At 55.0% G+C, this 24800-nt stretch overlaps 3 protein-coding genes across 4 annotated transcripts; 1 reads left to right on the forward strand and 2 right to left on the reverse strand.

Moving 5' to 3' along the window:
* Positions 1-543: 543 nt before the first annotated feature.
* Positions 544-10056, reverse strand: LOC136371953 (heterogeneous nuclear ribonucleoprotein M-like). 2 transcript variants are annotated; one of them, XM_066336349.1, is made up of 13 exons: positions 9937-10056; positions 9758-9851; positions 8853-9047; positions 8443-8596; positions 7441-7490; positions 7075-7135; positions 5049-5150; positions 4417-4461; positions 3944-4018; positions 3409-3507; positions 1753-2540; positions 1369-1420; positions 544-961 (listed from the first exon to the last, which is right to left on the reverse strand). In XM_066336349.1, the coding sequence occupies exons 2-13, from the start codon at positions 9833-9835 to the stop codon at positions 798-800; spliced, it is 1863 nt and encodes a 620-aa protein (XP_066192446.1). In that variant the 5' UTR covers positions 9836-9851; positions 9937-10056; the 3' UTR covers positions 544-797. The 2 variants fall into 2 exon arrangements, with proteins under 2 accessions (XP_066192446.1, XP_066192447.1); XM_066336350.1 differs by lacking the exon at positions 5049-5150.
* A 486-nt stretch (positions 10057-10542) lies between these two features.
* LOC136371956 (heterogeneous nuclear ribonucleoprotein M-like) lies at positions 10543-18964 on the reverse strand. Its single transcript, XM_066336352.1, has 3 exons — positions 18779-18964; positions 16125-16294; positions 10543-10757 (listed from the first exon to the last, which is right to left on the reverse strand). The coding sequence occupies exons 1-3, from the start codon at positions 18907-18909 to the stop codon at positions 10594-10596; spliced, it is 465 nt and encodes a 154-aa protein (XP_066192449.1). The 5' UTR covers positions 18910-18964; the 3' UTR covers positions 10543-10593.
* A 119-nt stretch (positions 18965-19083) lies between these two features.
* YJU2 (YJU2 splicing factor homolog) lies at positions 19084-24689 on the forward strand. The gene is made up of 8 exons (XM_066336351.1): positions 19084-19873; positions 20330-20430; positions 21012-21156; positions 21554-21688; positions 21884-22065; positions 22397-22517; positions 23485-23650; positions 24485-24689. The coding sequence occupies exons 1-8, from the start codon at positions 19850-19852 to the stop codon at positions 24565-24567; spliced, it is 957 nt and encodes a 318-aa protein (XP_066192448.1). The 5' UTR covers positions 19084-19849; the 3' UTR covers positions 24568-24689.
* Positions 24690-24800: the final 111 nt, after the last annotated feature.

Consider the following 24800-nt stretch of genomic DNA (forward strand, 5'->3'; position numbering starts at 1 on the left):
GGACCGGGGAGAGTCCGGGGGTGGACCGGCCCCACCGGGACTGTCCCAGATCTCCCCCGGCATCACCAGGATCGCTCCTGGCCCAGCCCGGGAATGTCCGGGACCCTTCCCCAGCCCCACCGGGGACCCCCCGGGCCTGCCCCAGCCTGATCCGTTTGTTATTAAAAGCGTTTCGTACAGGAAAAGGAGAAATCTCCCCCCTCGCACCTGCAGCAGCTGTTTGCCTCTTACCTGCCCGGGCCTGATACCCACAAAGGAGAGAAAAAAGAGGTTTTTAACCCCGTTTTCAGCTCAGGCCTTCCCCATAGCACCAAGACGACGCTGTAGAATTTTTTTTTAACCAGCATTGCGACTAGAGAAAAACCTTGTGCTGGGACTGCCCCTGGAGTGGGTGGGAGACAGGAGAGGGAAGATGCTGTACCCCTGGAGACGTCTTAAAGAGATTCTGTCAGAAACCAAGAGGAACATTGGATTTTTTTGACAAACTGGAGCTTGCCGAGCTGAGCTCGCAGGGGTTTTGAGCAGATTAAAGGATGCTGCAACTGAAATCTTGAACTTGCATTTATTATCAAAGTCAGACTGTTTACATCTGTCAGGTCAACGAGATGCCACAACTACAAAAAAAGATTGTGCACATGGCAGTTCCAATGCAAAAAACCAGTAAAACGGGGCTCCCTCAGTTAAAAAAAGGACTTAAAATTACTCCAGAAAGCAACCGGGCGGGGCGGGAAGGCTGCAGAGCTTTACATCCAGTCGGAGACGGTCGGAGAAACAGGAGTACAAAGGCGTGGCGGGGCTCAGGCGTTGCGGTCGATCCGCACGTCGATCTCGCGGCCGCGCAGCTGCAGCCCGTTCATCATGCGGCACGCCCGCTCCGCCACCTCGGGAGACTCGAACCGAACCACCCCGCAGCCCTTGGACTTGCCGTTCTCCATCTTGATGTCGGCGTAGAGCACGTGGCCTGCGGGGACAGCGCGGTCACCTCGGGCTGCTCCGCCAGCCCCGGGGCTCGGGGACTCTGCCCCAGGCCGGGAGGAGCTGCTCAGGGGGTTTTTTGGGAGGTGGGTTTGTCCCGCCTCAAGCAGCAGCTCCAGGGTGTGGAAGGAGCAGAGAACCAGCCCGGGCTCCACCTCATGGCCGAGGCTGGGAATGGTTTGGGCTCAGAGGGACCTTAAAGAGCATCCAGAGCCTGGCCTTGGGCACTGCCAGGGATCCAGGGGCAGCCAGAGCTGCTCTGGGAATTCCATCCCAGCCCCTCCCCACCCTCCCAGGAAACAATCCTCTCCACTATCCCACCTAACCCTGCCCTCTGGGTTATTTTCTGGCCGTTATTTATAGTCGTTCCTGAGAGTGAGGAAAACAACTCACCACATTCATTGAATTTATCTTTCAGCATTTTCCATGTAAAATCAAAAGGCAGCTGTGGGGAGAGAGGAATAAACCATTACTGAGGCTCTGCTGAACGACCTGCAGGCAACCCCCAGCTCCCCAAAAATGGAACCCATCCCAGCACAGCCCCTGCCATGAAACCACGGCATCATGGGCAGCCAGGAGCTCTTCTCCTGGTAAAGAAACGGCCCCAACTCCCCCCAGAATTTAGCAGCATCCAGTATTAGACATTGTGATTGGAAACAGAGCACAGATGACATCAACACATCAGTGACAACGAAAGCCACGGGTGGGAAGGGAGAGGTGGGAAAGGGCAGGAGTGGGAGAAGGGAGGAGCAGAGAAAAGAAAAAAGGGATACTCACATTTCTCACAAATATCTGACAGGCTTTCCGGGCCACCCCGGCTGCAGGGCCTCCGGCACCTCCCAGGGAGCCTGCAAAATTCCCTGCAAAGTTTCCCCTCTCCATGTCCATGGGCCGCTCGAAGTTGCTGCCCATGGCCAGCCCCATGCGCTCAATGCCTGCCCCCATGCCCTGCCCCATGGGCGGCCCCATCCTCTCCATGTTGGTGGCCCCGAGGCGCTCCAGCCCCATCCTGTCCATGGGGGCCGCTCCCATCCTCTCGATGCCGATCCTGTCCATGGGCGGCGGGCCCCCGATGCGCTCCAGCCCCGCGGGCATCCTCTCGATGACCTGGCCCATGCCCGTGCCCATGCCCGCGGGCACCATGCGCTCCAGCCCCAGCCCCATCCTGTCCATGCCCGCCCCCATCCGCTCCACGCCCGAGCCCATCCTGTCCATGGCGCCGCCCACGCGCTCCATGGCCGCGCCCATGCGCTCCATGCCGAAGCCCAGCCCGGATCCCATCCGCTCCAGCCCCGAGCCCATGCGCTCCATGCCCGGCCCCATGCGCTCCAGGTTGGGGGCCAGGTGGTGGTCGATGCCCAGCGGGGCCATGCGCTCCATGCCCGAGCCCATCCTCTCCACGTTGGAGCCCATGCGGTCCAGCACCAGCCCCATCCTGTCTATCTCCGAGCCCACCCGCTCCATGCCGTGCCCCATCCCGGCCGGGAGCCGCTCCATGCCCGCGCCCATCCGCTCCATGCCCGGCGCCATCCGCTCCATGCCCGGGATGCTGGCGTTGCCGCCACCTGCAACACAAGGAGCACGGCCTCAGGAGCTGGGCAGGGAGACGCAAAGGTCAGGCCGAGGTGGAGCCCGTGGCTCAGAGCTCCCTCCGGGGCTCTGGGACTGCAGGATGAGGGAAATGCAGACTTGGGTCAGAGCAGCCTGCAGAGCTGCCCCAGCCCCAGGACCCCAAAATAAGGACCTGGAGCTGCTGGAGAGAGGCCAGAGGAGGCCCTGGAGCTGCTCCAAGGGCTGGAGTTCCTCTGGGGTGAGCTGGGGGTTCTCACCTGGAGAGGAGAAACTCCAGGGACACCTCAGAGCCCTTCCAGGGCCTAAAGGGGAGCTGGGGAGGGCCTGGGGCTGGAATGACCTTTCCCTCTGGAGCCAGGCTGGGATTGCTCACCTGGAGAAGGCTCCAAGGAAAGCTCAGAGCCCCTTGCAGGGCCTGAAGGGCTCCAGGAGAGCTGGAGAGGAACTGGGGATAAGGGATGGAGGGACAGGACACAGGAAATGGTTCCCTTGATCCTGAAATGCTGTGATTTGGTCACTGAACCAAATTAAATCTGGAAATTGGTGGGGGAGCTCTGCCTGCTCAGAGATGTTTGGGTTCAGCTTTGCTCCAGGAATTCTGCACTCTCATTACTGAGATGGTCCAGTATTTTCAGGGAACGTGCCTGGAAGTTAAATGTGATACAGGCAGCAGGAGAAGCAGGATTTTGTTTTCCACTGACAAAAATGAACAACTTCCCAGCAGCATTTAAATAAGCCAGACAACAAATCCCTAAGGAAATCTAAAATCTGGGTTTTTTTATCTGTATCACCCCCATAATTCCTGTGAGCAGTTCAGGGATGAAAAGCAGGCAGGAAATGGATTTCATTTACTGCACTCACCTATTCCCCTCTCCAAGGTCTCTCCAAAACTCCGGGACATTCCCATCTCATTTCTTCCAAACTCTCTCTCAAATCCTCCTCCCATGGCCCGATCCATCTCTGGAAAGAGGAAGGTGGAGAAGTTTGCAGGGGGTTTTATGATCCCTGAGAGAACATTTTACCACAGGAAACCTTTTGAAGATTCACAGCACAGGAAGGTTTTTGCGATTTTCTCCTGATCCTTTTGTCGTGGTTCAGGAGCCCAAAACCCCAAGGAAAAGCAGGATTTACCCCAAACACGTGGGAGGCTCTGGGAACTGGACAGAGCCAGAATCTTTCTGAATAAACCCTTCAAAGTACCATCAATAAATCACTGGGTCTGTGCAGCTCAGAGGCCACGAGGGACTCGGGGGTCACAACATCAGCTGGAAAAATGATTCCAAATTATTTTTTGGAATATGATTCCAAATTATTCCCATAAAATGGCAAAGAGGTTTCAGGGAAGAGAGATCCCTCCCAGGGAAGGCAGCAGCACCCACAGAAACCCAGTGCCTACCACTCATCCTGCCCATGTTCATCCCGGCTGGGAAGCGGCCGATGTTTTCCATGCCACCAAAGGGACCTTCCATTCCTGAAAAACAGAGTTGCCAGGGATTCCTCAGCAGTGTGTTCCAGCTCTGCTGCACACCCAACACTCCCACAGGCACGAGACAACTCCCTGCCACCAGCTCCCAAAAAGGGGTCAGGATTTGGGCACAGCATTATAAAAATCACAGAGCGGTTTGGGGTATTGAGGATCCAGCTCCAACCCCACCTCCAGATCTCCTGAGCTGAGGAGGCACAGGTCCCGTTTGATGGGATGGACCCACCCTCCCCACACACCTGCAGCACTCTGAACACCCAAAAAGGACCAACTCCTCCCTAAGTGGTGACGGTTTCCCAGCACAGCAATTCCTGCCACACGCACACGCCTCAGTCGGCAGGACTTTACAAAGGCCAAGCTATGAACAGATCAAAACCACAGCTTACCTCCCATTTTATTCATTCCAAAGCCCATGCCTTCCATTCCCATGCCTCAAAATAAAAGAGAAAGCTTTATATAGCAGGTGTCACCCAAGAAACCCCAGCCAAAGGCTGCAGAACTCAAAACCACACAACACATCCGTGGCTTGGGCTGAGGAGCTTACATGGGACAACTCTGAGGAGATTCCAACATTCCTGCTCAGAAAATCAAGCAGCAAAGGGGAAAAAAACCCACTGGCATTTGGACATGGAAAGCTGAGTGTGTGCTACTTTTTAGGTGGCTCTTTGAAACTTGTGCTATTTCAACAGATCCTCACCAAAGATTTGCAAGCCCACTAAAAGTGTTAAAAGTGAGAGATGGTTTGGAGTTTCATGGATCTTTGCAGTGTCTGCTGCTCATGCTCAAGAGTCAGAAAATGAGAGCTGTGTCTTGACCACAGTGAAAAAAAAATAATAAAAAAATGGAGCAGTTGGTTAAATTTTAAGTTTCCATTATCAAGCTGAACAAAAAAAAAAAAATCATTTGGCTTTAACATTCCTAAGAAACTATGAACTTTTTGGGGAGGCAAACAAAGCTATCTACCTTCTACACAGCTTAAAGCTCTCATGAAACAAAAGCATAGGAGTAATCTTCTTACCTCCAGGTCCCATGTTGCCCATTCCCATGCCTTTGTTTATATGATTTGCATCAATAGGTTGACCTCCAGGTCCTAATCCCATGCCAATACCACCAAGACCATCTGAAGAAAATATTCAGATATCAAAAAAGCCTTCTTTCCATAGTTTGACAAAACAGCAAGTTTTATTTCTTAAGTAATTGACTTTCATTCTCCAAAAAAAAGCTTGCTGCGTCCCCCCTGTGGGGTGTGTACTGAAAGCAGGGAAGTGTGGAGTCAATCAAGAGGAGATGTGTCTTGAAATAAGCTAAAAACTATCTCCAATTCTTTGGTTTCATATTTCAATTTCCATCTTACTGCTGAGAAAACTCGCTTTGGAGCTGACTCCTGAAAAAGAACTGGCTAGAACACTGCTTCATCATTTGGGCAAAGCCCTCGGCTGAGGAGGGTGGAGTGGGCAATTTGGGAGAAGATCCCCTAAAACCTGAGCCCAGTTCTCCCCCTGGGTGGCCAATGGCTGGTTCCCAGCTCTGCCAGGGGAGAAGTGAAGCTGCAGGTGCAGCCTAATCAATGACAGCCACCGATGGAATTGTGAGCACACAGCCAGCCTCTCTCTGAGCAAACACACCACGGCATTCCCAGGCATGGAGCTCAACCTTCCTCAAGGCTTCCCCAGCCCAAAGAAAGAAGAAAAAAACCTTTTATATATATATATATTTCCCCCTGAAGCAGGAAGAAAAGTTCTCTGCTTGGCACAAACACCAGCTCAGGGCATCCTCTGCCTGCAGGATTCCCTCGTTTCCAGCTCAGCACTGAACACAGGAGTGTTGAATCTTGTTTTAAAACAGCACAAGGTCCCCCTTCCCCACCCCAGTAAAGGCCAAAATCCAGGCTGCCAGAGGGATTCGGGGAGTTTTACACCGAGGTAAATGGAATTGGAACCCAGTGACTTTGTCCTGAAGAGAGGAACATCTTTACAGTGATCCTGCTGCTGAGGAAGGCAAGCTGAACTAGGCAGGGACTAATTACTTAATGCTCGTTAACAATGGGCAATTTAGCAGCACACAGCAGGTCTGGTTGCCAGGAAGAAAACAGCATCTGTGTGAATTCAGAGAATCCCAGACTGGTGTGGGTTGGAAGGGACCTGACAGCTCATCCACTGCTCTGCCCTGGGCAGGGATCCCCCTTCCACAGCCCAGGACAACTCTAATTCCATCAGCAGGCCAAATTTAGCTGCATTTGAAACAAATCCAGCCTCCAGCTCTTCCCTTCCAGTCCCAGCTCTTCTCTTCAGTGTTCCCAGGATCTCATCCCAGCGTGGCTGAGGTTGGGAGGGGCCTCAGCTCAGCCCAGGTCACATCCACAGCTCAGGGGAGATTCCCAGGGATGGAGATTCCACAGGAGCTCTGAGCAACCCACTCACCCTCCCAGGAATGTTTCCACGTGGAGCCTGTGGATTTCCACTGCTGGCTTAGACTTGGTCTTTTAGTTCATTCAAATTCCAGGTTGGAAGGAGCAGCTTGGGGCAGCCAATTATTCTGAATTTCCATCTCCTGGGTTTTTTGGTCGGTGCTTTTTGCATCCTGCACCTCCAAGAAGAGCCTGGTTCCCTCTTCTTTCCATATTTAATACACTGATAAGATCTCCTTTGGAAATTTGAAGGCCTGGAAGACTCCCAGGTCCTGCAATCAGCCCTTCCAATTTAAGGGAAAACATTCCATTCCCAGAGCACCACCCCACAGAAGGAGTTTCCATTAAATCCCACTATTAATGGGAGGCACTGGGATCTTGGAATTGCAGTGGAGAGCTCTGGAAGCCTTGAGAAGGTGAATGTTTTAAGACAAGCTTCTGGCCATGAGCTGAAAGAAGTATCCAAAAAAATCACTGAGCAGCTCTTCTTCACTATTCCCCCTGCTGAAACGATTCAGGAATTTGGATCCCAGTTTTCCAGTCTGAACCAGAGTTTTACTGGGGCTGGGACTGGTTCCCAGGTGCTGAACAGCCAAATAAAAAGCAGAAGATGTTGGATCATGCAGGGGACACTTACGAGGGAGTTGCTGGGGTCGCTCTGGAGGGAAGAAATCTCCTTTGGGAAAGGCTCGTTCATCCTAAAAGGAATTCATCCAACACATTCAAGTTGGCAAGGAAAGCAGGAAATTACTTCCTGATTTTTTACATTTTGCATTAAAACACAGAAAGTTCAAGTCAAAGCAGTCCTGACTGTAGTTTTGATTTGTCTTTTAACAAAATAACCTGAATAAACCTTCCCTGATGGCATCAATTCGGTACAACAGGCAAATCCCACATTTCCCATTCTGGTTTTTGATCCACCCTTGAGACCACCAATCCCCCCAAATAAGGAGTGCATTCCCAGGGCAGGGAGCAGTGGGAATGGGAATGGAGATGTCCTCACCATTTTGACGTGCATGGGTCTGTCAAAGAGCAGCTGCCCATTGAACATGGCTGGGGGTCGTTAAGGATCCGTGTTCAGGCACTGAGGGCTCTGAGTGAGCACAAAACCCCTCAGAAAACCCCATCTCCTCAGTTACCATTCACAGATTGCCCCAAATCCTCCTGCCTTCTCTGAAACTAAAAAGCCTTGAAATCCAAATTTTCTGAACTTTGAAAAACATACTTTTTGAAATTAAAAAAAAAAAAACAAAAACAGAGGATAAAAACACATTTCTGGGTAAGATTAAGTTCACAAGGAGACACAAAACCTAACTCTAAGTCAGCCCAAGTGTTTAAATGTTTCCTCAGTCACTTTATCAATTGAAAACAGGGGAAAGTTCCACAGCAACATCCACATTTTGAAGTGTGCCTTGCCTGTGAATCCTCTGCCCAACTCTGTCTTCTGCAAGGTTTAGTGGGTGCACTGCAGAAGGGAATTAACACTCAAACAGAAACTTTGGGAAAGGAAAGGGGGAATATTTTCCTCCTTTCCATACCATAATCAGGAATTGAGAGAGTAATACCTGGAATTTTATTGCTGGTTGGTTTCTAGGTACCAAATCATTGCTTGGGCAGTGGAAGGACACAGGGAACAGGAAAACACCAGCTCCGTGTGCCTTGGTACAGGGAAGGACTTTTTCCTTTCCAGACAAATCTCTTCAGAGAATTGCATCTTAATACTAATTACAACCTAAAGTCAGTAACTCATCTGGGATAGAAACAGATTTATCCACGTAGGAAAGGGAATTTTCTTTGCTAAAGATCCTGAGCAAACCACAGCGATTCCTTCAAGATGGAACTTCATCTCTCTCACTTTCCCTTCCCTTTTCCAGCCGCCACAACTGGACCTTCCCCACCCCGGCAATGAGGCCAAGGGGAATTCAATTCCTCCCTTGGAATACAACTCGCACAGCCCCCAGCTGCCTTTGCCAGGCGCCGTGCCCCAGGCTGCTGCCAAGGATACAGATGGCCTGCACGGCCTCGATGGCCTGCTCGAAGGTGACGGTGCCGATGCCGCGGCTCTTGCCGTCCTTGTCCTCCAGGATGTCGGCCCTGACCACGGCCCCGGCCATGCTGAACACCTCCTTCAGCTTCTTCCAGCCCACCTTGTAGTCCAGCTGCAAAACAGGGCAGAGTTGGAAATGCGAGAAGAGGAAACAGCATCAGTGAGCTCGTGTCCTTCCCCTGGTATCGGCGTGAAAGCTGTCAGAGAGCTGAGACGCAATTTAATCAAAAATCCCAATTAACACTGCGGTACAACCCAACTGAGAACCTCTCCTTTGCACAGAGGAACTTTTCCTGGAACTCCCAAGGCTCCTCCTGCCCTGGGATGTGCCCCAGCTGAGAGGCTGCCAGAGGCTGCTCAGCACTCACGTTGGCCACGAAGACGGTGCTGCCGAGGCGGCCGGCCTGCAGGGCATGGATGATCTCGTTGGGGATGTTGGGGTTGTTCAGGATGCTGGGGGGGATGTTGATCATGCCAGGGCCAGCAGGGCCAGGCCCGATGCCCATCCCTCCTGCTGCCATCACCTTCTGCATGGCTCTCCTGGCGTGCTCCCCGTCGGGGTCCTGGGGGACACACACACACACTCAGATCCTCCCCGTGGGCTCAAAGTGGCACAGGGAGGAGTTTCCCTTCAGCCCAGGGTATCTGCTCCCTGAACATTCCCAGCCAACTGATTCCCTTTCACTGTCAGTCAGTTTGTTTTGTTTGAGCCGACAGCCAGCACCTTTTATCATTTAAATGATAATCTTTATTATTGGTACCCTTTATTATTAAGTTATTAGTCTCCAGGCATTTCCCTGGTTCCTAAAGTGTTTATCCATCATTAACACCAACAACAAACCTCTGTTACCCTGTTCCAAACCCTGCTAAACCCCCAGGGCCACAGGAGAGGGCTTGGAATGAACTCCCAGGACTGGCTGTCAGTAGCACAGCCATTAAATTGGAAATACATCTTTGAGGTATTCCAGGAAAGAGCTGATTCTGTGGGATTGTTGGTGGAATCCACTCACTCTGATGCAGAATTCAAAGGGAAGTTTGTCAAGAACAAACACTCACAGAGGTTTCTGTGTCAAATTCATTAACAAAGGAACTGCAATTAAACTCCTGCTCTGTCCTCACATCAAGTTTAGTCTTGATAATCACAAGTTCAGCAGCGGTTAAAATGATTGGAGAAAGGTTGACTGGGGTTTTTTATCCTATTTAAGCCCTGCTTTGTGTCCATTACCCTGTGAGTCAGCCCTAAACCTTTAACAGGAACAGATCCCCTCCTTACCTCTTTCACTTTCAGGGGTCTCCCCCCGAGACTGTGCTTGTTCAGAACCTCAGCAGCCTTTTTCATGCTCTCTTCCATCTTGAACTCAACCACCCTGTGGGGACACAGCACAGCTCAGGGGTTTGTTTTGTTTTCAGGAGTCTCCCGGGGTTTCTGGTATGAATTCAGAGTGAACTTACGCGCATCCCTGGCGAGGTGATGTCCCAGGGCAGTCACAGGGAGGAGGGAAGAGAGAAGAAATAAAGTCAGTGAAAGCCCAAACCGCACACAAACATTTTATTATTAAAGCCAAATCACATCAGTTAAGCCCTACCAGCGAAAATAAAATGTAACCTTACACAGGCAAGCCTCCAATGCTGGAATTCCATAATTTCTCATGCCTGAACAGGATTAACCTGGGGTTCTCTGAGGTTGTAACAAACACTAAATCCCGACTCTCCAAGAAATACCACACGCTTCCTGTGACCTGCTCTTCCCTGGCCTACAGCAAAACCCTCCACACTCTCACCCTAAATCCATTTCCTTCAGGACACTCAGGAGTGCTCCTACTGTCTTCCCTGATGCTGGACTCGAGGCCCATGAAGGCACTGAACGTTTACATTCAGGAATTTACCTGGCTCTGCTGGCCCAGGAAATGGAGTTTGCAGCACCTGCTTGTTGCACCCTGGCCCTTCCAAACTCAGCCAACCACTCGAGTGACTTTTCCAAAGCACAGGAATGTTCCAGAGCCCTGCCCTGCCTTGCTGGGGTGACACGGCCAACGCCAACGGCACGCGGGGAACAGCTCCCGACTGCAGAGCCCACCCCACCTCCTCCCATCCCACAGCACTCCTGCCCTAGAGCCACTGCACATCCACACTCTGAGCCTCCCTGGCCTCCTGTCCAGCACACAGAAACATTTTTTTTTTCAGGTAGAAAATCCACAAAGAAACTCTCAAAACACTTACCCTTGACTTTCCTTCAGCGTCCATTAAGAGCTCCACGTATGTTACCTCACCAACTACAAATCAGATTCCAGACGACACAGATACCAAGGGAGAAAAGCCAAGAAAACAATGGGAATTTAGAACAATCAACAACCGTGTATGGAGCCTCTGCCTTATAAGAAAGCCCAGAAACACTCCACGTTCTCTAGACCACAAAACTGGACAATTACAGGTATGCAGTAAAGGCTTCAAGCACTTCAGTATGTTCTTGGTTTTCCTCCACCTCAAAAGCCGGAGACTGCTGCAGTTCCCTGGAGCTTCAGTGCCCACCTGAGGCAATCCAAACCCACGGGAAAGGCTGCAGGAACAAGTTCCCTTCACTTCCCACAGGATGAGGCCCTGGCTCCACAATCCAGAATTTCAACTGATTTTTGTCAGGATTTAAAGACAAAAAAGGAGTCGCACTGAACCAACAGATCAAGACATCACTGCTTGCCTGCTGTTTATTTCCACAGGTTTGTGTTAGACCACAATAAATCCCATTTTAGCATTCAAATCTGCCATATTTGCTCTCAAGACAAAACTGTCAAAAGCAAAAGTCCATGGAAAACTCTACCTGTCCCTTTCCTCACTGGACTGGGATTGCCTCTCTAGGACAAATAACCCTGGCAGGGAGCTCCAGAATTCAACTACCCAAATGGCTGCTGCCTTTGAAGGGACTGGCATACAGAAGAATGGAATAAACACCACTTTTTTTTTAATTTCTCCCTTCTGGTTTTAGAAGTCCTGGGGTTTAAATTCAAACCAGGAGGACTCCAGGTTTCTCTGGATGGTGGAATGTTTTATTTGTGGGAAAGCACGAGCCAGTTGAGGATGAGTAGTTTTAACTGGAGCAAGGGACTGGGGTTTCCCAAGACTCTGCCAAGGACAGAGGGAGGTGTTCAGCCCTTCTCAGGACACTGGGAGGATCACTGTGCAAAGCTGACAGCCTGCAAGGGGGCTCCTGAGGCTGGAAAAAAAATAGGAATGCCTAATGAAACCACTGCTTTTTAATCTCCATTTCTTATTTTAAACTATAATTTAGCAGTAAGAGCATTCCAGCCAGAGAACAGGATGAAGAGCTCTGATCCACTCCTGCTTTTGGGAGGACAATGCTTGAGGCTGGAAAAGGCTGAGCAGCCCCTCTGAAAGGGACTCCAGTGGGGTGTCCAGCATCATCCACAGCTCCATCCTTGCTGCTGTCAAGGCTCTGGCCCTCTGAGCTCCCACAGCACTGTTCTCAGGTTGTTCCTGAGGGCTCCAGGGGGGTTCAGCATTCCCAAGAGCTCCTGACACCATCCAGCTCAACAGCAGCAGCCAGAGCCCAACACACCTGGGGCAGGGCTGGGAATGGACTCCCCAGTTCCTCCCAGTGAGCTCCACTGCAGAGCCTCTGGGAGCCACAGCCCCCGCAGAGCCCCGAGGGCTCTCCTCTCCCAGCCACAGCTCCTCCTGCACACCCACACCAACGGCTCCCAGGGAGAGTTCGCCAAACCTGAGGAGCTCCAACACCACTGAACATCTCTTGTGACCAGTCCCTGACTCTGAACCACAACCTCTCCACGAATCTCTTTGGCAAGTTGAGTCTGTGCCAGTTTTGCTCAGAGCTTCCTGCAGGAGCCTTTCACAGACACGAGAAAATCCAAATATCCTGCCTGAAGTAGGTGCTTTCCTTTAAAGGACACCTGAATTTCCTGAAGGGCCCAATTTCAGAACAACAGGAGGAGGGAATGACACACCCAGTGCAAAAGCTCTGAGCCTAGACAGAGCCCAGAACCACTGCCATGGAAATGCATTAATTTCACCTTAAAATGTGTGAGAGGAGCCAACCCAACCCCTCTGCCAGGACAATGCTGCCTGCAGCTGGCAAAGGAAATATTTTTTAAGACTCTAGGCTGGGTCACAATTTATTTGAAGTTTTGGTTGGTTTTTTTTCCTAGATCCCAAACCACAGGATGCCATGGAAAAGTCCCAGCAGCAGATCTCCCTGTGCTGCTCCAGGATAAATGCCCAGTGAGTCTCTCCTGCCAGAGAACAGCTGGATTCTCTCAGGGAACATCCCACAGCCACAAGTGGAGGAATTTCATCCAAGCACAAAAACTGTTACTTCAGGAGCCTCCCAAGGGAGGAAACTTCCAAAAAACCACCAGCTCCAAGTCACTGCAGCTTTAATTAAGGAACATGTTCCCTGTGGTGTCTTTAAGACTCAACGTAGAGGAGACTGATTCATGGATTTGGTTAAACCTCACACTTAAAAATGCAGCTTTTCCCAAACCAGGAGACTGGAGCAGAGTTTACTGCAATAACCAGAAATCCAAACTGAAGAACCTTCAGTGTGAATTATTTATCACAGTCATTATTTCTCCTGCGTTTTAAAACTTTGTATCACTTGCTAAATTTATGGGTACAGAAAATGGCAATGTTCAGGCTGGGCTGCTCCAGTAGAATTCCAAAACTCTGCAGGGCCTGTCCTGAGCAGGATCCCCAGGGTGACCTGAGGGCCTGAAGACACATTTGAGAACTCCCAAAAACAAGGAGAAACAGAAATATCAACTTTAGGTTGGGCAATTTGATTTTAACAGTTTGTGACAAACCAAAGAGCTCTGAGAGGTGTGAAAGGTGCAGAGAGGGAAATGGGAGCAAGGAGACAGGAGAAATGCTCTGTGTATTTATTCTTTGGCCTCCAGGGCCAAAAGTAAATGCTGAGGAGGGAAGGAGAACCCCAAACTGGCTGGATTTCTCCTCATCTTCTGAAAAGATGATCCAAGAGGATCAAAAGGCTTCACAAAGAGCTGGCCACAGCTCCTCCCTCATTTACAGGTAAAGCTTGGGACAGGCAACCCCTGGAAGGTTCCAGGGGGCTGGGGAGAGAAGAGGAGCAAGTTTTACACATGCAAAGCTTTGGCTGAAAAGGGAGAAGGAAAAGCTTCCCAAAGCAGTCAGCAATTCTGTCACAGATGGGGAAGGGACACTTCCCTTTGGCAGAGAACACCCAAAGTGGTGATTTTGGCTCCTGAAGAGCTCAGGCAGCAAAGAGGGAGTGAAAAGCTCCCTGCAGCCAGGGAGGGGCTGAGACTCCTTGGAAAGATGGTGAAAGCCCAAGGGGAACAGAGCAACTCATCAGAGAGTTCAGCAAATGGAGGGGAGAGCAGGCCGAGGGTGGAACAGCTCATTCCTCCCCCGAATTCCCCACTGGGACCAAACCCTGGGCACGGAGCAGTGCCACCAGCACCGGGTGACCCCCGAGCTCAGCCCCAGCAGCTGCTCCTCTGCACGGGATTCAGGAGATTCCTGGTCTGCCACAGCCCCGGGAATGTGGGCACAGACTGCCCCTGGTCACAGCAGTGCCCAGGGAACCGCGCTAATTACAGTGATTAACACGTCCCTACGCACACAAGGTGACAGTTACTGCCTCCTGTTACAGCTAGCCCCTCTCCTGTCTGTGCCTTTCCCTGCTTAGGGCAGGGAGGTTTAAAATACCAAATCCTGTATTTCCTAAAGGAACCAACAAATACCTGGAATTCGGATCCCAGGTTTTTTTGATGCCATGAACATTCCCATGTTTCTCCTCATGCGTGGGGAACAGATCAGGACAGGGATGCAGCATTCAGTTACATCCATGGAAAACTGCTGCCTCTGGAAACCTTTCCCAAATCCCCATCAGCACTGCTGCCCATCAGTTTGGTAACACCGTGTGCCAAAAAACGGGGGAGTTCCAAACAAGAACATCTCTTCGTTCCATTACCAACATTCCCACTGCATACCTGTAATTGAGTTTCTCCAATCAATCCACCGGGAGCCACGGCGGTGGGACAGAGAGAGCCTGGCCACTCCCAGGCTGCAGGACACTCCTGCTGCTCCCTGCAGAGCCCTCACACACCCAGGGCTTCCCCTCGGGCACAGAATTCCTCCTGCTCCCAGAGCCTGGGACCTTTGGCCTGGCGTTCTCACGTTTCCAAAGCAAGAATTCCAACGGGTTTTCCACGGGCACGTTCCTGGGGTTTGGAACTGCTCTGCCTTGGGGCAAGGACTGAGCAAAGCCCCAGCAGTTTGGGGGATGTCCAGAACGACTCCACGGCAAATCCAGACTGTTGGATCCATCGGCAGTGCCAAACCCCGGGAAGGATGATCCCACTCTGAGCAGGACAAGCCCTGCAGCCAGAAGGAAGAGGCTCCAACGTTCCCCTAGGGAGCATCTGCTGGAATGAGCAGCTGAACAGCCCGGCAGGAAACCACCTCAGCCCGGCCTCTGCCATCCACGGGACGGGAGAGAAGCCACCAGACACTGGGAACGGGACTCCACACAGCACAGAGCTGGAGACATCTCCACACCAACGGCTCTGGGGGAGCCAGGGGGCAGTGAAGGGCCCCTCCATAACCAGGGCCTGCTCCAGCAGCAGTCCAGGCTGTTGCCACCACACAAAGCCACTGCTGGCTCTCCAACAGCCCCCAGTTAGGGAAGCTCCCAGTGCTCCCAGTCCCGACGGCCCTTCCACAGACAGACATTTGAAAGCCTCTGGAACTTTGTTTTCCCCTTCTTTAGGCCACACCTCAGACACCTGAACTGTCAGTCCTTACCCAGCTCCAGCACAATGACCACTGCCCAGGCTGATGCTCTGAATCCCCACAGGAAATGATGTGCTGTAACTCTGAACTCGGTTTAGACATTTAAAGGCTGGAGATGCCAAGGGTTTTCTTGCCACTCCACTGCACTCCCAAGGTGACTTGAAAACTAGAAAGCTGGGCACCAGCCTGAAGAAATGACACTAATTTAGACTTGTCACTACCCGAGTACTCAGCTCAATCTCTTCATCTTCCTCAAGAGATGAAGATGTTCAGGTCAGCAAAGGCAGCTCCCATCCACATGGGAATTAAAGGGAACTGTGGAAGGGGGAACACCACAAACCTGATTTCCAAAGCCCTGATTCTGCTGCAGCACATGCCAAAGCACCAACCTGATTTGGCAGGTCACCCTTAAAAGACATTGAACTGCAACCAATGGCAGAATGGCTCCTGCAGCCAGCCCAAAGCCCTCCGAGTGTGGGGACACCCACACACCAGAGCAGGACCTAACCACCTGAATGCCCAAAAAAACATTAAAATGCTTCAGAAAAGCTCTGCTGCACTTCGAGGCTGAAATCTGCTGCAAGCCTGGGGCTGGATCCCTAAGGCAAACAGTGCTGCTCCCGGGATGAGGCTCTGCCAGCTGCACAGGCCTCCACAGGAAGCGTCCCTGGAAGGCTGCCAGGCACCAGGGTGTGCAACGCCCAGCACGGCTTCGGGAAGAGCCTCCCCAGCCTCGTGTGGCCCGAGTGCACCCACGAGTGCAAGGGCTGAGCTACAGACAGAGCCAGGCACGGGCTGGGGCACAGGGCAGCCTCAGCACCTGAGCTGCACTTTACCTTTCTCTTTGACCAGGTCCTTCAGCGACTGCCACTTGACGTCGAAGGGGATGTTGGTGATGAAGGCCCGGTACCTCTTGGCGGGGTTGGCGTAGGGCTCGAAGCGGTTCCCTCCCCTCTTCATCCCCTTCTCCTTCTTCTTCTCGTTGGGGGTCGGCCGCTCGCCTTCGCTGCAAGGAGAGAACTGTGAGCTGCTGGGGATGGGGCAGGGCCACCAGCTCCAGAGGGGACAGAGCCAGGACAGGGCCACTGGACCCCAGAGTCCCTAGTCCCTGAACCCCAGAGCCACTGGAACCCAGAGTCCCTGAACCCCAGAGCACCAAGTCCCTGAAAACCAGAGCCTCTGAAACCCAGAGCACAGAGTCACCAAACCCCAGAGCCACAGGAACCCAAAGCACAGAGGCACCAAACCCCAGACCATAGAGTCACTGGACCCCAGAGTCCTTGAAACCCAGACTCCAGAGTCCCTGAAAACAAGAGTCTCTGAACCCCACAGCACAGAGTCACCAAACCCCAGAGCCACTGGAACCCCGAGCCCAGAATCCCTGAACCCCTGAGCATGAAGTCACTGAACCCAAAAGCACGGAGCCACTGAACCCCAGAGAGCACAGAGTCCTTGGACCCCAGAGTCCCTGAACCCCAGAGAACAGAGCCACTGGACCCCTGAACCCCAGAGCCACCAAACCCCAGAGCACAGAGTCCCTGGACCCCAAAGCCACTGAGCCCCTAAACCCCAGAGTCCCTGGACCCCAGAGCAGTCTGGGTGGGAAGAAACCCTAAAGCAAATATCATCTTGAATGAAAAAAAAGAAAACAAACCAACACAACAAACCAACTGAACAAAATGCTTCAGCCTCAGTCTTACATAATTCCCTTTGCTAATCCAATTAATCTCCGTGCTCACTCAGTGAGGCACCAACACATCTTGAGGAGGAATTCAGAACACATCAGATGAAAAAGATGAAGTGTCTATAATCTCTCTGTCCTGAGCTTTTTTCCCAACCTAGCACCTGTGCAGCCCTGCAAATTCCAGGTCAGAAATCCCAGCTCCATTTAAATCCCTGAACAGACACAAGAGCCTGCAGGGAAAAACGAAATTAAAGATGTAGAGGCCTCTAAAAGTTTGTATCTGAGTGTATTCCCTGCTTCCATCACCCAAAGTTTCTCCAGACACAGGGATGGGGATTTCCCAGTCTTTCTCTCACTGAACTTTCTTAAAGCTTCTTGATCAATGAAATAATTAAAACTCCAAAGTTAGACTTGAAATGGGACACTCCTTTTTTTCCACCTTCATCTCTGTTTGGTTGGCAAAGCAACAGAAAAATGTAGCAGCTGTGTTAAAAGCTGCACTCAGGTTTTGGTGGTTATCCCTTAAACTGGAAGGTGCCCACAGCAGGGTTGGTGTTATCCCTGTGGAAGTGAGAGCTCTGCCACGTGGAGCTGCACATTCCAAACACAACTGCACCCGCAGACACAAACAAATTCCCTGGAGGAATCCCAACCCTAACAGGCTCAGGGAAAAAAAAAATTACAGCAGAGAGATTTATTTATCCTTCCAGGAATGAACCGGCTCCTGATGGAGACAAACTGCTGACTCCACATTCCCAGGAGTGGTGGGAACATCCTCCCCTGTCCCTGGGATCAGGGATGGCTCTGCCCCGGCCTGGCTCAAGCTGCACAGTCAATGAAATTGTGTCTGTCAGTATTTTACTGCCCAAAGCGCAGTCTGACTGCTCCTCAATGGAAAAAAAAAAAAAAAATCTTTTTCCCCTAAAGTGACGAAGCTGAACACGTTTCCTGGTCTCAGGAAACACAAACTCAAATCCAGCCTGGAGTCTGCAGCAGGAGTCACACCACACCAGGTTCAACCTGATCCTTATCAGCCCGGAATGCAACGGAGGCCAGAAACGCCCCGAGGGAGAGAAGTCCTTTCTATTCCACGGATTTGGTCCCGAAACCGCCTTTGCCAACGGTGAAATTTTCAACGAGCATCGACATGAGGAAGCGAGAAGCAGCGGAGGCTTTTTGTGCCCTTCATCCCCAAGTTTCCAGAGCCGGAACGGCAGCGCTGCTCATTTTGGTTTAAATTTCTGTAACATTTCACCGACAGCCGCCATCGGGATTGTGCAATCCCTCGCCGGCACCACCTTAAACTCTCTCCCTCGAGGTGTCTGCGCTCCTAAAGCCCCTCAGGGGTAAATCACCCCCAAAAAGGAGCACACTCTGCTCCAAACCGTGCGGCAGGACGAGGTGGGCGCTGAGAGCAACGGAGTTACTGCAACTTACTGACAGCAGAAAAAGTCATGAACTCAGGCTTCCCCACGCTGGACCGGCCTGCTCCCCCTGGGGAGGCCCAAACTCCACCAAAACTCAGCAGAAGCTTTTGCCGAGGGGATGATCCCAGGGCTCCCGCCCGCCGGCACCGGGCCCAGAGCGCCGCGGAGCCCCGGAGGCGCCTTCGGGACGGCCCCGCCCGGGATCCCGAGGCACGGCCGGAGCGAGCAGCGCCAGGCGCGGCCCCGCAGCGGTACCGAGCTCACCGGGACCCCGCCGGGCCCGGTCCGTCCCGCCGCCCTCAGGCCGGGCCCCGGCGCGGGGAGGCCGCACGCGGCCCCTCGGCCCCATTGGCAACGCGGCCCCTCCCGGCCCCCCTACCTCTTGGGAGGCGGCCCCCCCGCGCCGGCCGCCCCGTTGGGCGCTGGCGGAGCCGCCGCTGCCGCCGGGGCCGCGGCCGGGGGCGGCTCCATTTTCCCGGGGGCGCTTTGCGAGGCCGCGGCCGCCGCCATTTCCCAGCGCGTCCTTTGTGTGGGGAGCGCGGGGCACGACGGGACGGCGCCGCGGGCCGGGCCGCCAGGGGGCGCTGCCACGCGCATGCGCGCGAGCGGGAACGGGCGGCGGGCGGGGCGGCGGGAAACGGCGCGCGAGGCGCTGCGCATGCGCAATGAGGCCGCACTCCGCCCGCGCCGGCGGCAATGGCGGCTTTGGCGGGCGCGGTGTGGCGGCGCCGGCACAGAGGGGCGGGTAACACCGGGGAGAGAGGATCCGAGAAGGCGCAGGGCTGCAGCCGCGCGGTGCGGGGGAAAAAGGCGGCAGCGGCAGTTGGGGCCCCCGCGCTGGCGGGAATAGCGGCTGTGCGCATGGGAGGCGCGCTGTACGGAATGGCGGCGATGGCAACGCCGCGTGCGCACTGCGGCCGTGCCGTACAGCATGGCTGCCGTGGTCCGCATGCTCAGTGGAGTGAGCGAGAAAAACCAGCTGCCAACTCAAAAGGGCTGGAAGTCTTCGGTTTTAAGCAAGAAAGTTATATTTTATATACACAACAGACTGTTTGCGGACTGTTATCCACATGATGAATATGTGTCATGGGAGATCGGGGAGGCCGGGGCGCACATGTTGCTGTGAAGAAGCCGAGTTTCCCCAGCCCCGGATCGCATCCCCTGGGTCCCCCTGGCCCAGCCGGAGAGGAGGGACAGTGGCCCCCAGGTCCCGAGAATGTGCGGAACCCGTTGTGAGGCCGCCGCTCTCCGGCCGACTCTTGGCTGCGTAGCACAACAGCCGTGGGCGCGTCCCTTTGACTGACAGCTGGATCAGCCAATGGCAGGCGAGGATCGGGGAGGCGGTGGCTCATTAGGCCAATGAGCGGCGGAGGGGGCGGGGCCACACCCGGAAGCGGCGGGCGGCGCGGGGACAGCGGCGGCAGCACCGGGATCGGGAGAAGCCGCAGCGATGTCGGAACGGAAAGTTCTGAACGTGAGTTGGGGGAAGAATCCTCGCCGAGGGGAGCTGGGGGAGCGTCCCGAGTGGGGCTGGCCCAGGGAAGGGTTCCCCGAGGGCGCTGGGGGGTCCCGGCTGGCTCGGGAGTCACTCAGAATCCCGGGATCATCGTGGAAAAGACCGAGATGGAATCCAGGCTGTGCCCGATGCCCACCTCGACACCAGCCCAGAGCTCTGAGTGCCACATCCAGGCCTGCCTTGGACACCTCCAAACCTCCCCGCGCAGCTGACTCCAGAGTTTTCCAACCCCTTCCATGAAGGAATTTTCCCAATATCCAATTTAAACCCCCGCCGAGGCCGTTTCCTCTCGTCCTGTCGCTGTTCCCTGGCAGCAGAGCCCGACTCCCACCTGGCTGCCCCCTCCTGTCGGAGCGTGGGGAGCGAGAAGATCCCCGGCGCTCCAGCATTCCCAAATCCCATCTCTCTCCATAGAAATATTACCCCCCGGACTTTGATCCGGCCAAGATCCCGAAGCTCAAACTCCCGAAGGACCGGCAGTACGTGGTGAGGCTCATGGCCCCCTTCAACATGAGGTGAGAGACAGCGGGATCGCTCATGGGAAAACAGGATCACTCATGGAAAAACAGGATCACTCATGGAATGGGTTGGGATGGGTTGGAGGGGCCTCAAAGCCCATCCAGTGCCATGGACACCTCCCACTCTCCCAGGCTGCTCCAAACCCTGTCCAGCCTTGGACATTCCCAGGGATCCAGGGGCAGCCAGAGCTGCTCTGGGAATTCCATCCCAGCCCCTCCCAGCCAGGAATTCCTTCCCCATATCCCACCCAACCCTCCCCTGTGGCAGCAGGAGCCATTCCCTGTGTCCTGTCCCTCCATCCCTTGTCACTGCTCTCTGTCCATCCTTCCTGTCAGCTCCTCCAGCTCCTGGAAGGAAACCACCCCCAGCCCCTCCTGCTCTCCCTCACGTGTCCCTGCCGTGGCAGGGTGGCACTGGGTGGGATTTAAGGTCCCTCCCAACCCAAACCAATCCACAATTCCCTGATTTTGGGGGTCGGTCACCTCTAAATTTCCAAAGGCAGAACCAACCTGACACAATGAATCACCTGGGCTGTCCCTGGTGTTCATTCCTTGGGGTTTTCTTGGCTTTTCCCCAGGTGCAAGACGTGTGGGGAGTACATCTACAAGGGCAAGAAGTTCAACGCCCGCAAGGAGACGGTGCAGAACGAGGTGTACCTGGGGCTGCCCATCTTCCGCTTCTACATCAAGTGCACCCGTTGCCTGGCTGAGATCACCTTCAAGGTGAGCCTGGCCCCCAAATCCCGGCCTCTCCCCGCCTGGGCAGCCCGGGGTGGATCCCAGGGAATGCCTGGAGCTGTGCCAGGGGGGTGGGATGGAGAGCAGGGGAAGGATTGTTCCCCCTGAGGGTGGTGGGGCGCTGAGTTCCCCCCAGGGAATGGGCACAGGCACAGCTCCAGGAGCCTTTGGACAGTGGGATTGTCCTGTTCAGAGCCAGGACTGAGGGGCCCTTCCAGCTCAGGGCTCCCTAACACTCTTATCCCAGCAAAGGCTGGGTCTGAGGGTGAGTTTTTGGCTGGATCAGCCCTTCCCGTGGCAGTTTTGTTCATGGAATGGGGGAATGTGTGGCTCTGGAGCAGGATTCCTGCCCACCACGGCCCTGCTGCTGTTCCCCCCTCAGACAGACCCCGAGAACACGGATTACACCATGGAGCACGGAGCCACCAGGAACTTCCAGGCTGAGAAGCTGCTGGAGGAGGAGGAGAAGAGGCTGCAGAAGGAGAGGGAAGAGGAAGAGCTCAACAACCCCATGAAGGTACTGCAGGAAAACCTCTCCCACCCTGCCTGGCTCTCCCCAGCCACAGCAGTGACCTTGTAGCCGTTCAGGTTTTCCAACCCTACCCAAAAATGAGGGTGAGGAGGATCCTCTTGTGCTTCCTCCACCGTGGGGAGGTGCTGGAGGTTCCTGTCAGTCTCTGCTGCCTCAAATATCCCAACTTATCCCACCCAGGTCCTGGAGAACCGAACCAAGGATTCCAAGCTGGAGATGGAGGTCCTGGAGAACCTGCAGGAGCTGAAGGAGCTCAACCAGCGCCAGGCCAACGTGGATTTTGAGGCCATGCTGAAGCAGTACAAGGAGCTGGAGGAGGAGCAGAGGCGCAAGGAGCAGGAGGAGGACGAGCAGGAGATGAAGTGAGGGGGCTGGAAGTGCTGGGAGTGGGATGAGCCAGGCTGGGTTTGGGGGGTGTGGGAGGAGATCCCAGCCTGTCAGGGCAGAGTGTTCAGGGAGAAGGAGTGGAAGATTGGGGTTCTGCGGGGCCTGGAGGGCTCCAGGCCCCTGGGAAGTGCCCTCACGTGGACACAGTTTCTGCTGTGGGGTGAAGCCCCAGCTCCCAGTGCTCTGACCCCATTAATCCCCCTGGGAAGGTGGATCCCGGGGCTCTGCTGCTGGCCCAGCTGCCCTGGGACAAGCAGGGGCTGGCAGTGGGGTGGATGCAGCCCCAGCCCTCCCCTGTCCCAGCAGGGCCATGCTGGAGCAGGCCCAGAACCGCCGGCTCCTGCTGGATTCCGACTCCGACGAGGAACCTGCAAAAGCCCACCCCAATCCCGCGGCCCAGACCAAACCCACGGACATCCTGCAGGAGGTGAGCCAGGCCCAGCCCTTCCCCAGCCCGGATCCTCTGTCCTGGGGCCGTGTGTGCCCGCTGTGTCCCTGCTCTGGTGACACCGGGCTGGTGTCACGCCTGAGCAGCTCCCAAAGGCCGTGTCCCTGTGCGCCGGGCTGAGAGGAGCCGGGGATCACTCGGGGATTTCAGGCTGTGACAAAGGCAGGGATGGAGCTGTCCCTGTCCTCGCCAGCTCTGCTGGTGATTTCAGCCCTGCTGGCCCCTCTCCCTGGGCTGTGCTTTGGGTTGGGGCAGAACAAAAGAGCTCCGGAGCCCGGCCTGGAGGGAGGGATTATCCCCACAAACAGCCCTGCCCTCTCCCGCTGTCGATCCCTGCCCCGGGGCCGTGTCTGCTGGCCTGGATCAAAGCCGGAGTGGGGCCGGGGTTAATCCCGGCGAGTTCCCTGGCCCGGCACTAATCCCCGTGCCCGGAGCACTGGGATTCACTGGGATTCACTCGGGTTCCAGGGCTGCAGCACCCGGGGCTGCTCAGCGCCCTTGAGAGGAGCTGATAAAACAGAGAGAAGGACTCTTATCCAGGCAGGACACGGGGAAGGCTCAGGAGCTGGGCCAGGGGAGGGCTGGCTGGCTGGAACACGGTGCCCAGAAGTGGCTGGAAGTGTCCAAGGCCGGGCTGGACAAGGCTTGGAGCAACTCGGGATAGTGAAAGGTGGCACTGGATGGGCTTTAAGGTCCTTCCAAGCCAAACCATCCTGGGATTCCTTTCTCTGCCTCCTCAGCACCCCAGGGCCACCCCGAGGCTGGGTTTAGTCTGTGACATGGATCTCCAGGGGCAGCTTTGAGCTCCACGTCCCTGTTCATCCTGCCTGTGCCGTCACTGCAGCGCCAGAACTCCCCTTTGAGCCCCTCTCCTGCTGTCTGTGCTGCTTTAATCCCCAATCCCCCCTCCAAGCTGGAGCCCCCTGACCCTGGCTGTGCCCCCCAGGACCCCCAGCCCCAGAGCAAGAGGCCGAGGACGGAGAGCTGGGAGCGCAGCGTGGGCAAGCTCAGCACCAAGGCTCAGCTGGCCGGGCTGGTGGCCCTCAGGAAGCACAAACCAGATCCTGCCCCGGAGAACGGGAAGGGAGCCCCAGGGAGCACGGCCAGCACCGGTACCTGCCCCGGGTGGGGCCCTGGGGTGGGCTCTGACAGCCCCCGGGGGGTTTGGCTCCGTGCTCAGAGCCTGGGCTGGGGTTCCTGTGGGGTGGGCTGAGAGCTGGGGGTTTTTTGTTTTATGCTGAGAACTGGGGGTTGTCTCTGTTTTCTGGTGAAGGTGAGGCTCTGTCCTGGCTCTTGGCTCTAAGCCACGGCCTTGGGGACAGATTGGCAGGGCCAGGAGCTTCAGAACAGCAGATAGAGCCCTGGGAACGTCACAACAGCCAGATAAGGGTGGAACAGCGGGAGAATTGCTTTGGTTTGGGGCCTGGTGATGAATCCTGCCTGACTGCTGGAGCTGGGAAGGTTCAAGGAACACAAAACAAGCTGGAAAGCTTTCCAGCACCTCAGTGAACTGCCCAGCAAGGCAGGGGTCCGTGGATTTGGGGAAGGAGATGGGGGATTGGTTTGTTCTGGGCTGGTTGATCCTTTGGCTTTGTGAGTCCCCCTGTCCTCGGAGGGTCCCTGGGAAGGGACAGCTCTTGGAGGTGTCCCTCTGCCCTGTGCTTCCCCAGCCACCTGCTCCAGGCTGCTGTCCCAAGGGTTGGGGTGGTGGCAGCTCAGAGCTGTCTCCCTTTCCAGCCTCTGGAATCTCCCAGGGGGGCTGTGAAGGGAGAAGGGGGGTCCCAGCTCCTGATCCCCCCAATTTCCCCTCCCCGACCTCGGGATCCCCCAGGGATGAGGGGAAATCTCCCCAGCAGTGAGCAGCCAAGCCAGGCTGGTGTTTCCCTGCTGGGATTTGCCCTGGAGAGGCTGGGCCTGACCGGATCCTGTCTCTCCCTCCTTTCCAGGCTCTCTTCCAGCAGCAGCAGCGGCAGCCACGTCCTCGCTGGGTTTGTTGGGAGCCTACACAGACAGCGAGGACAGCGACTGAGGGGCAGGGAGGGAGCAGGCCCGGGGCTGTCCCGGCTCCCTGCTGCTCCTGCAGCCCCACACCGAGCTGGAAGCACAGCCAGGGCCCCCGGGGATCCAGGCCACTGCTGTCCCCACGGCCTGCCCCGCAGCAGCAGCACGGGGAAGGCGTTTTCCCTGCAGCAGCGTGTCCCAGCCCTGCAGGGAATGTGTTGGGAAGTGCCAGGGATGGACAGGACTCTGCTGTGTCCGTCC

Source organism: Sylvia atricapilla, chromosome 26 (genome assembly GCF_009819655.1).
Source record: "Sylvia atricapilla isolate bSylAtr1 chromosome 26, bSylAtr1.pri, whole genome shotgun sequence".
In the NCBI taxonomy this organism is placed as follows: Eukaryota; Metazoa; Chordata; class Aves; order Passeriformes; family Sylviidae; genus Sylvia; species Sylvia atricapilla.

Bases quoted from the DNA above. Each gene is read 5' to 3' on its own strand.
- LOC136371953 (XM_066336349.1), bottom strand. From the start codon at position 9,835: ATGGAAGAGAGCATGAAAAAGGCTGCTGAGGTTCTGAACAAGCACAGT. The intron at 7,491-8,442 runs GTATCCTTGGCA...AACGACCCCCAG, and splicing joins CGAGGCCGTGCAGGCCATCT to CCATGTTCAATGGGCAGCTG. The intron at 5,151-7,074 runs GTAAGTGTCCCC...TATTTTCTTCAG, and splicing joins GCGACCCCAGCAACTCCCTC to ATGGTCTTGGTGGTATTGGC.
- LOC136371956 (XM_066336352.1), bottom strand. From the start codon at position 18,909: ATGGCGGCGGCCGCGGCCTCGCAAAGCGCCCCCGGGAAAATGGAGCCG. The intron at 16,295-18,778 runs GTAGGGGGGCCG...CTCTCCTTGCAG, and splicing joins GGGGGGCCGCCTCCCAAGAG to CGAAGGCGAGCGGCCGACCC. The intron at 10,758-16,124 runs GTAAAGTGCAGC...TCTGATTTGTAG, and splicing joins GGACCTGGTCAAAGAGAAAG to TTGGTGAGGTAACATACGTG.
- YJU2 (XM_066336351.1), top strand. From the start codon at position 19,850: ATGTCGGAACGGAAAGTTCTGAAC. The intron at 19,874-20,329 runs GTGAGTTGGGGG...CTCTCTCCATAG, and splicing joins CGGAACGGAAAGTTCTGAAC to AAATATTACCCCCCGGACTT. The intron at 21,689-21,883 runs GTACTGCAGGAA...TATCCCACCCAG, and splicing joins AGCTCAACAACCCCATGAAG to GTCCTGGAGAACCGAACCAA.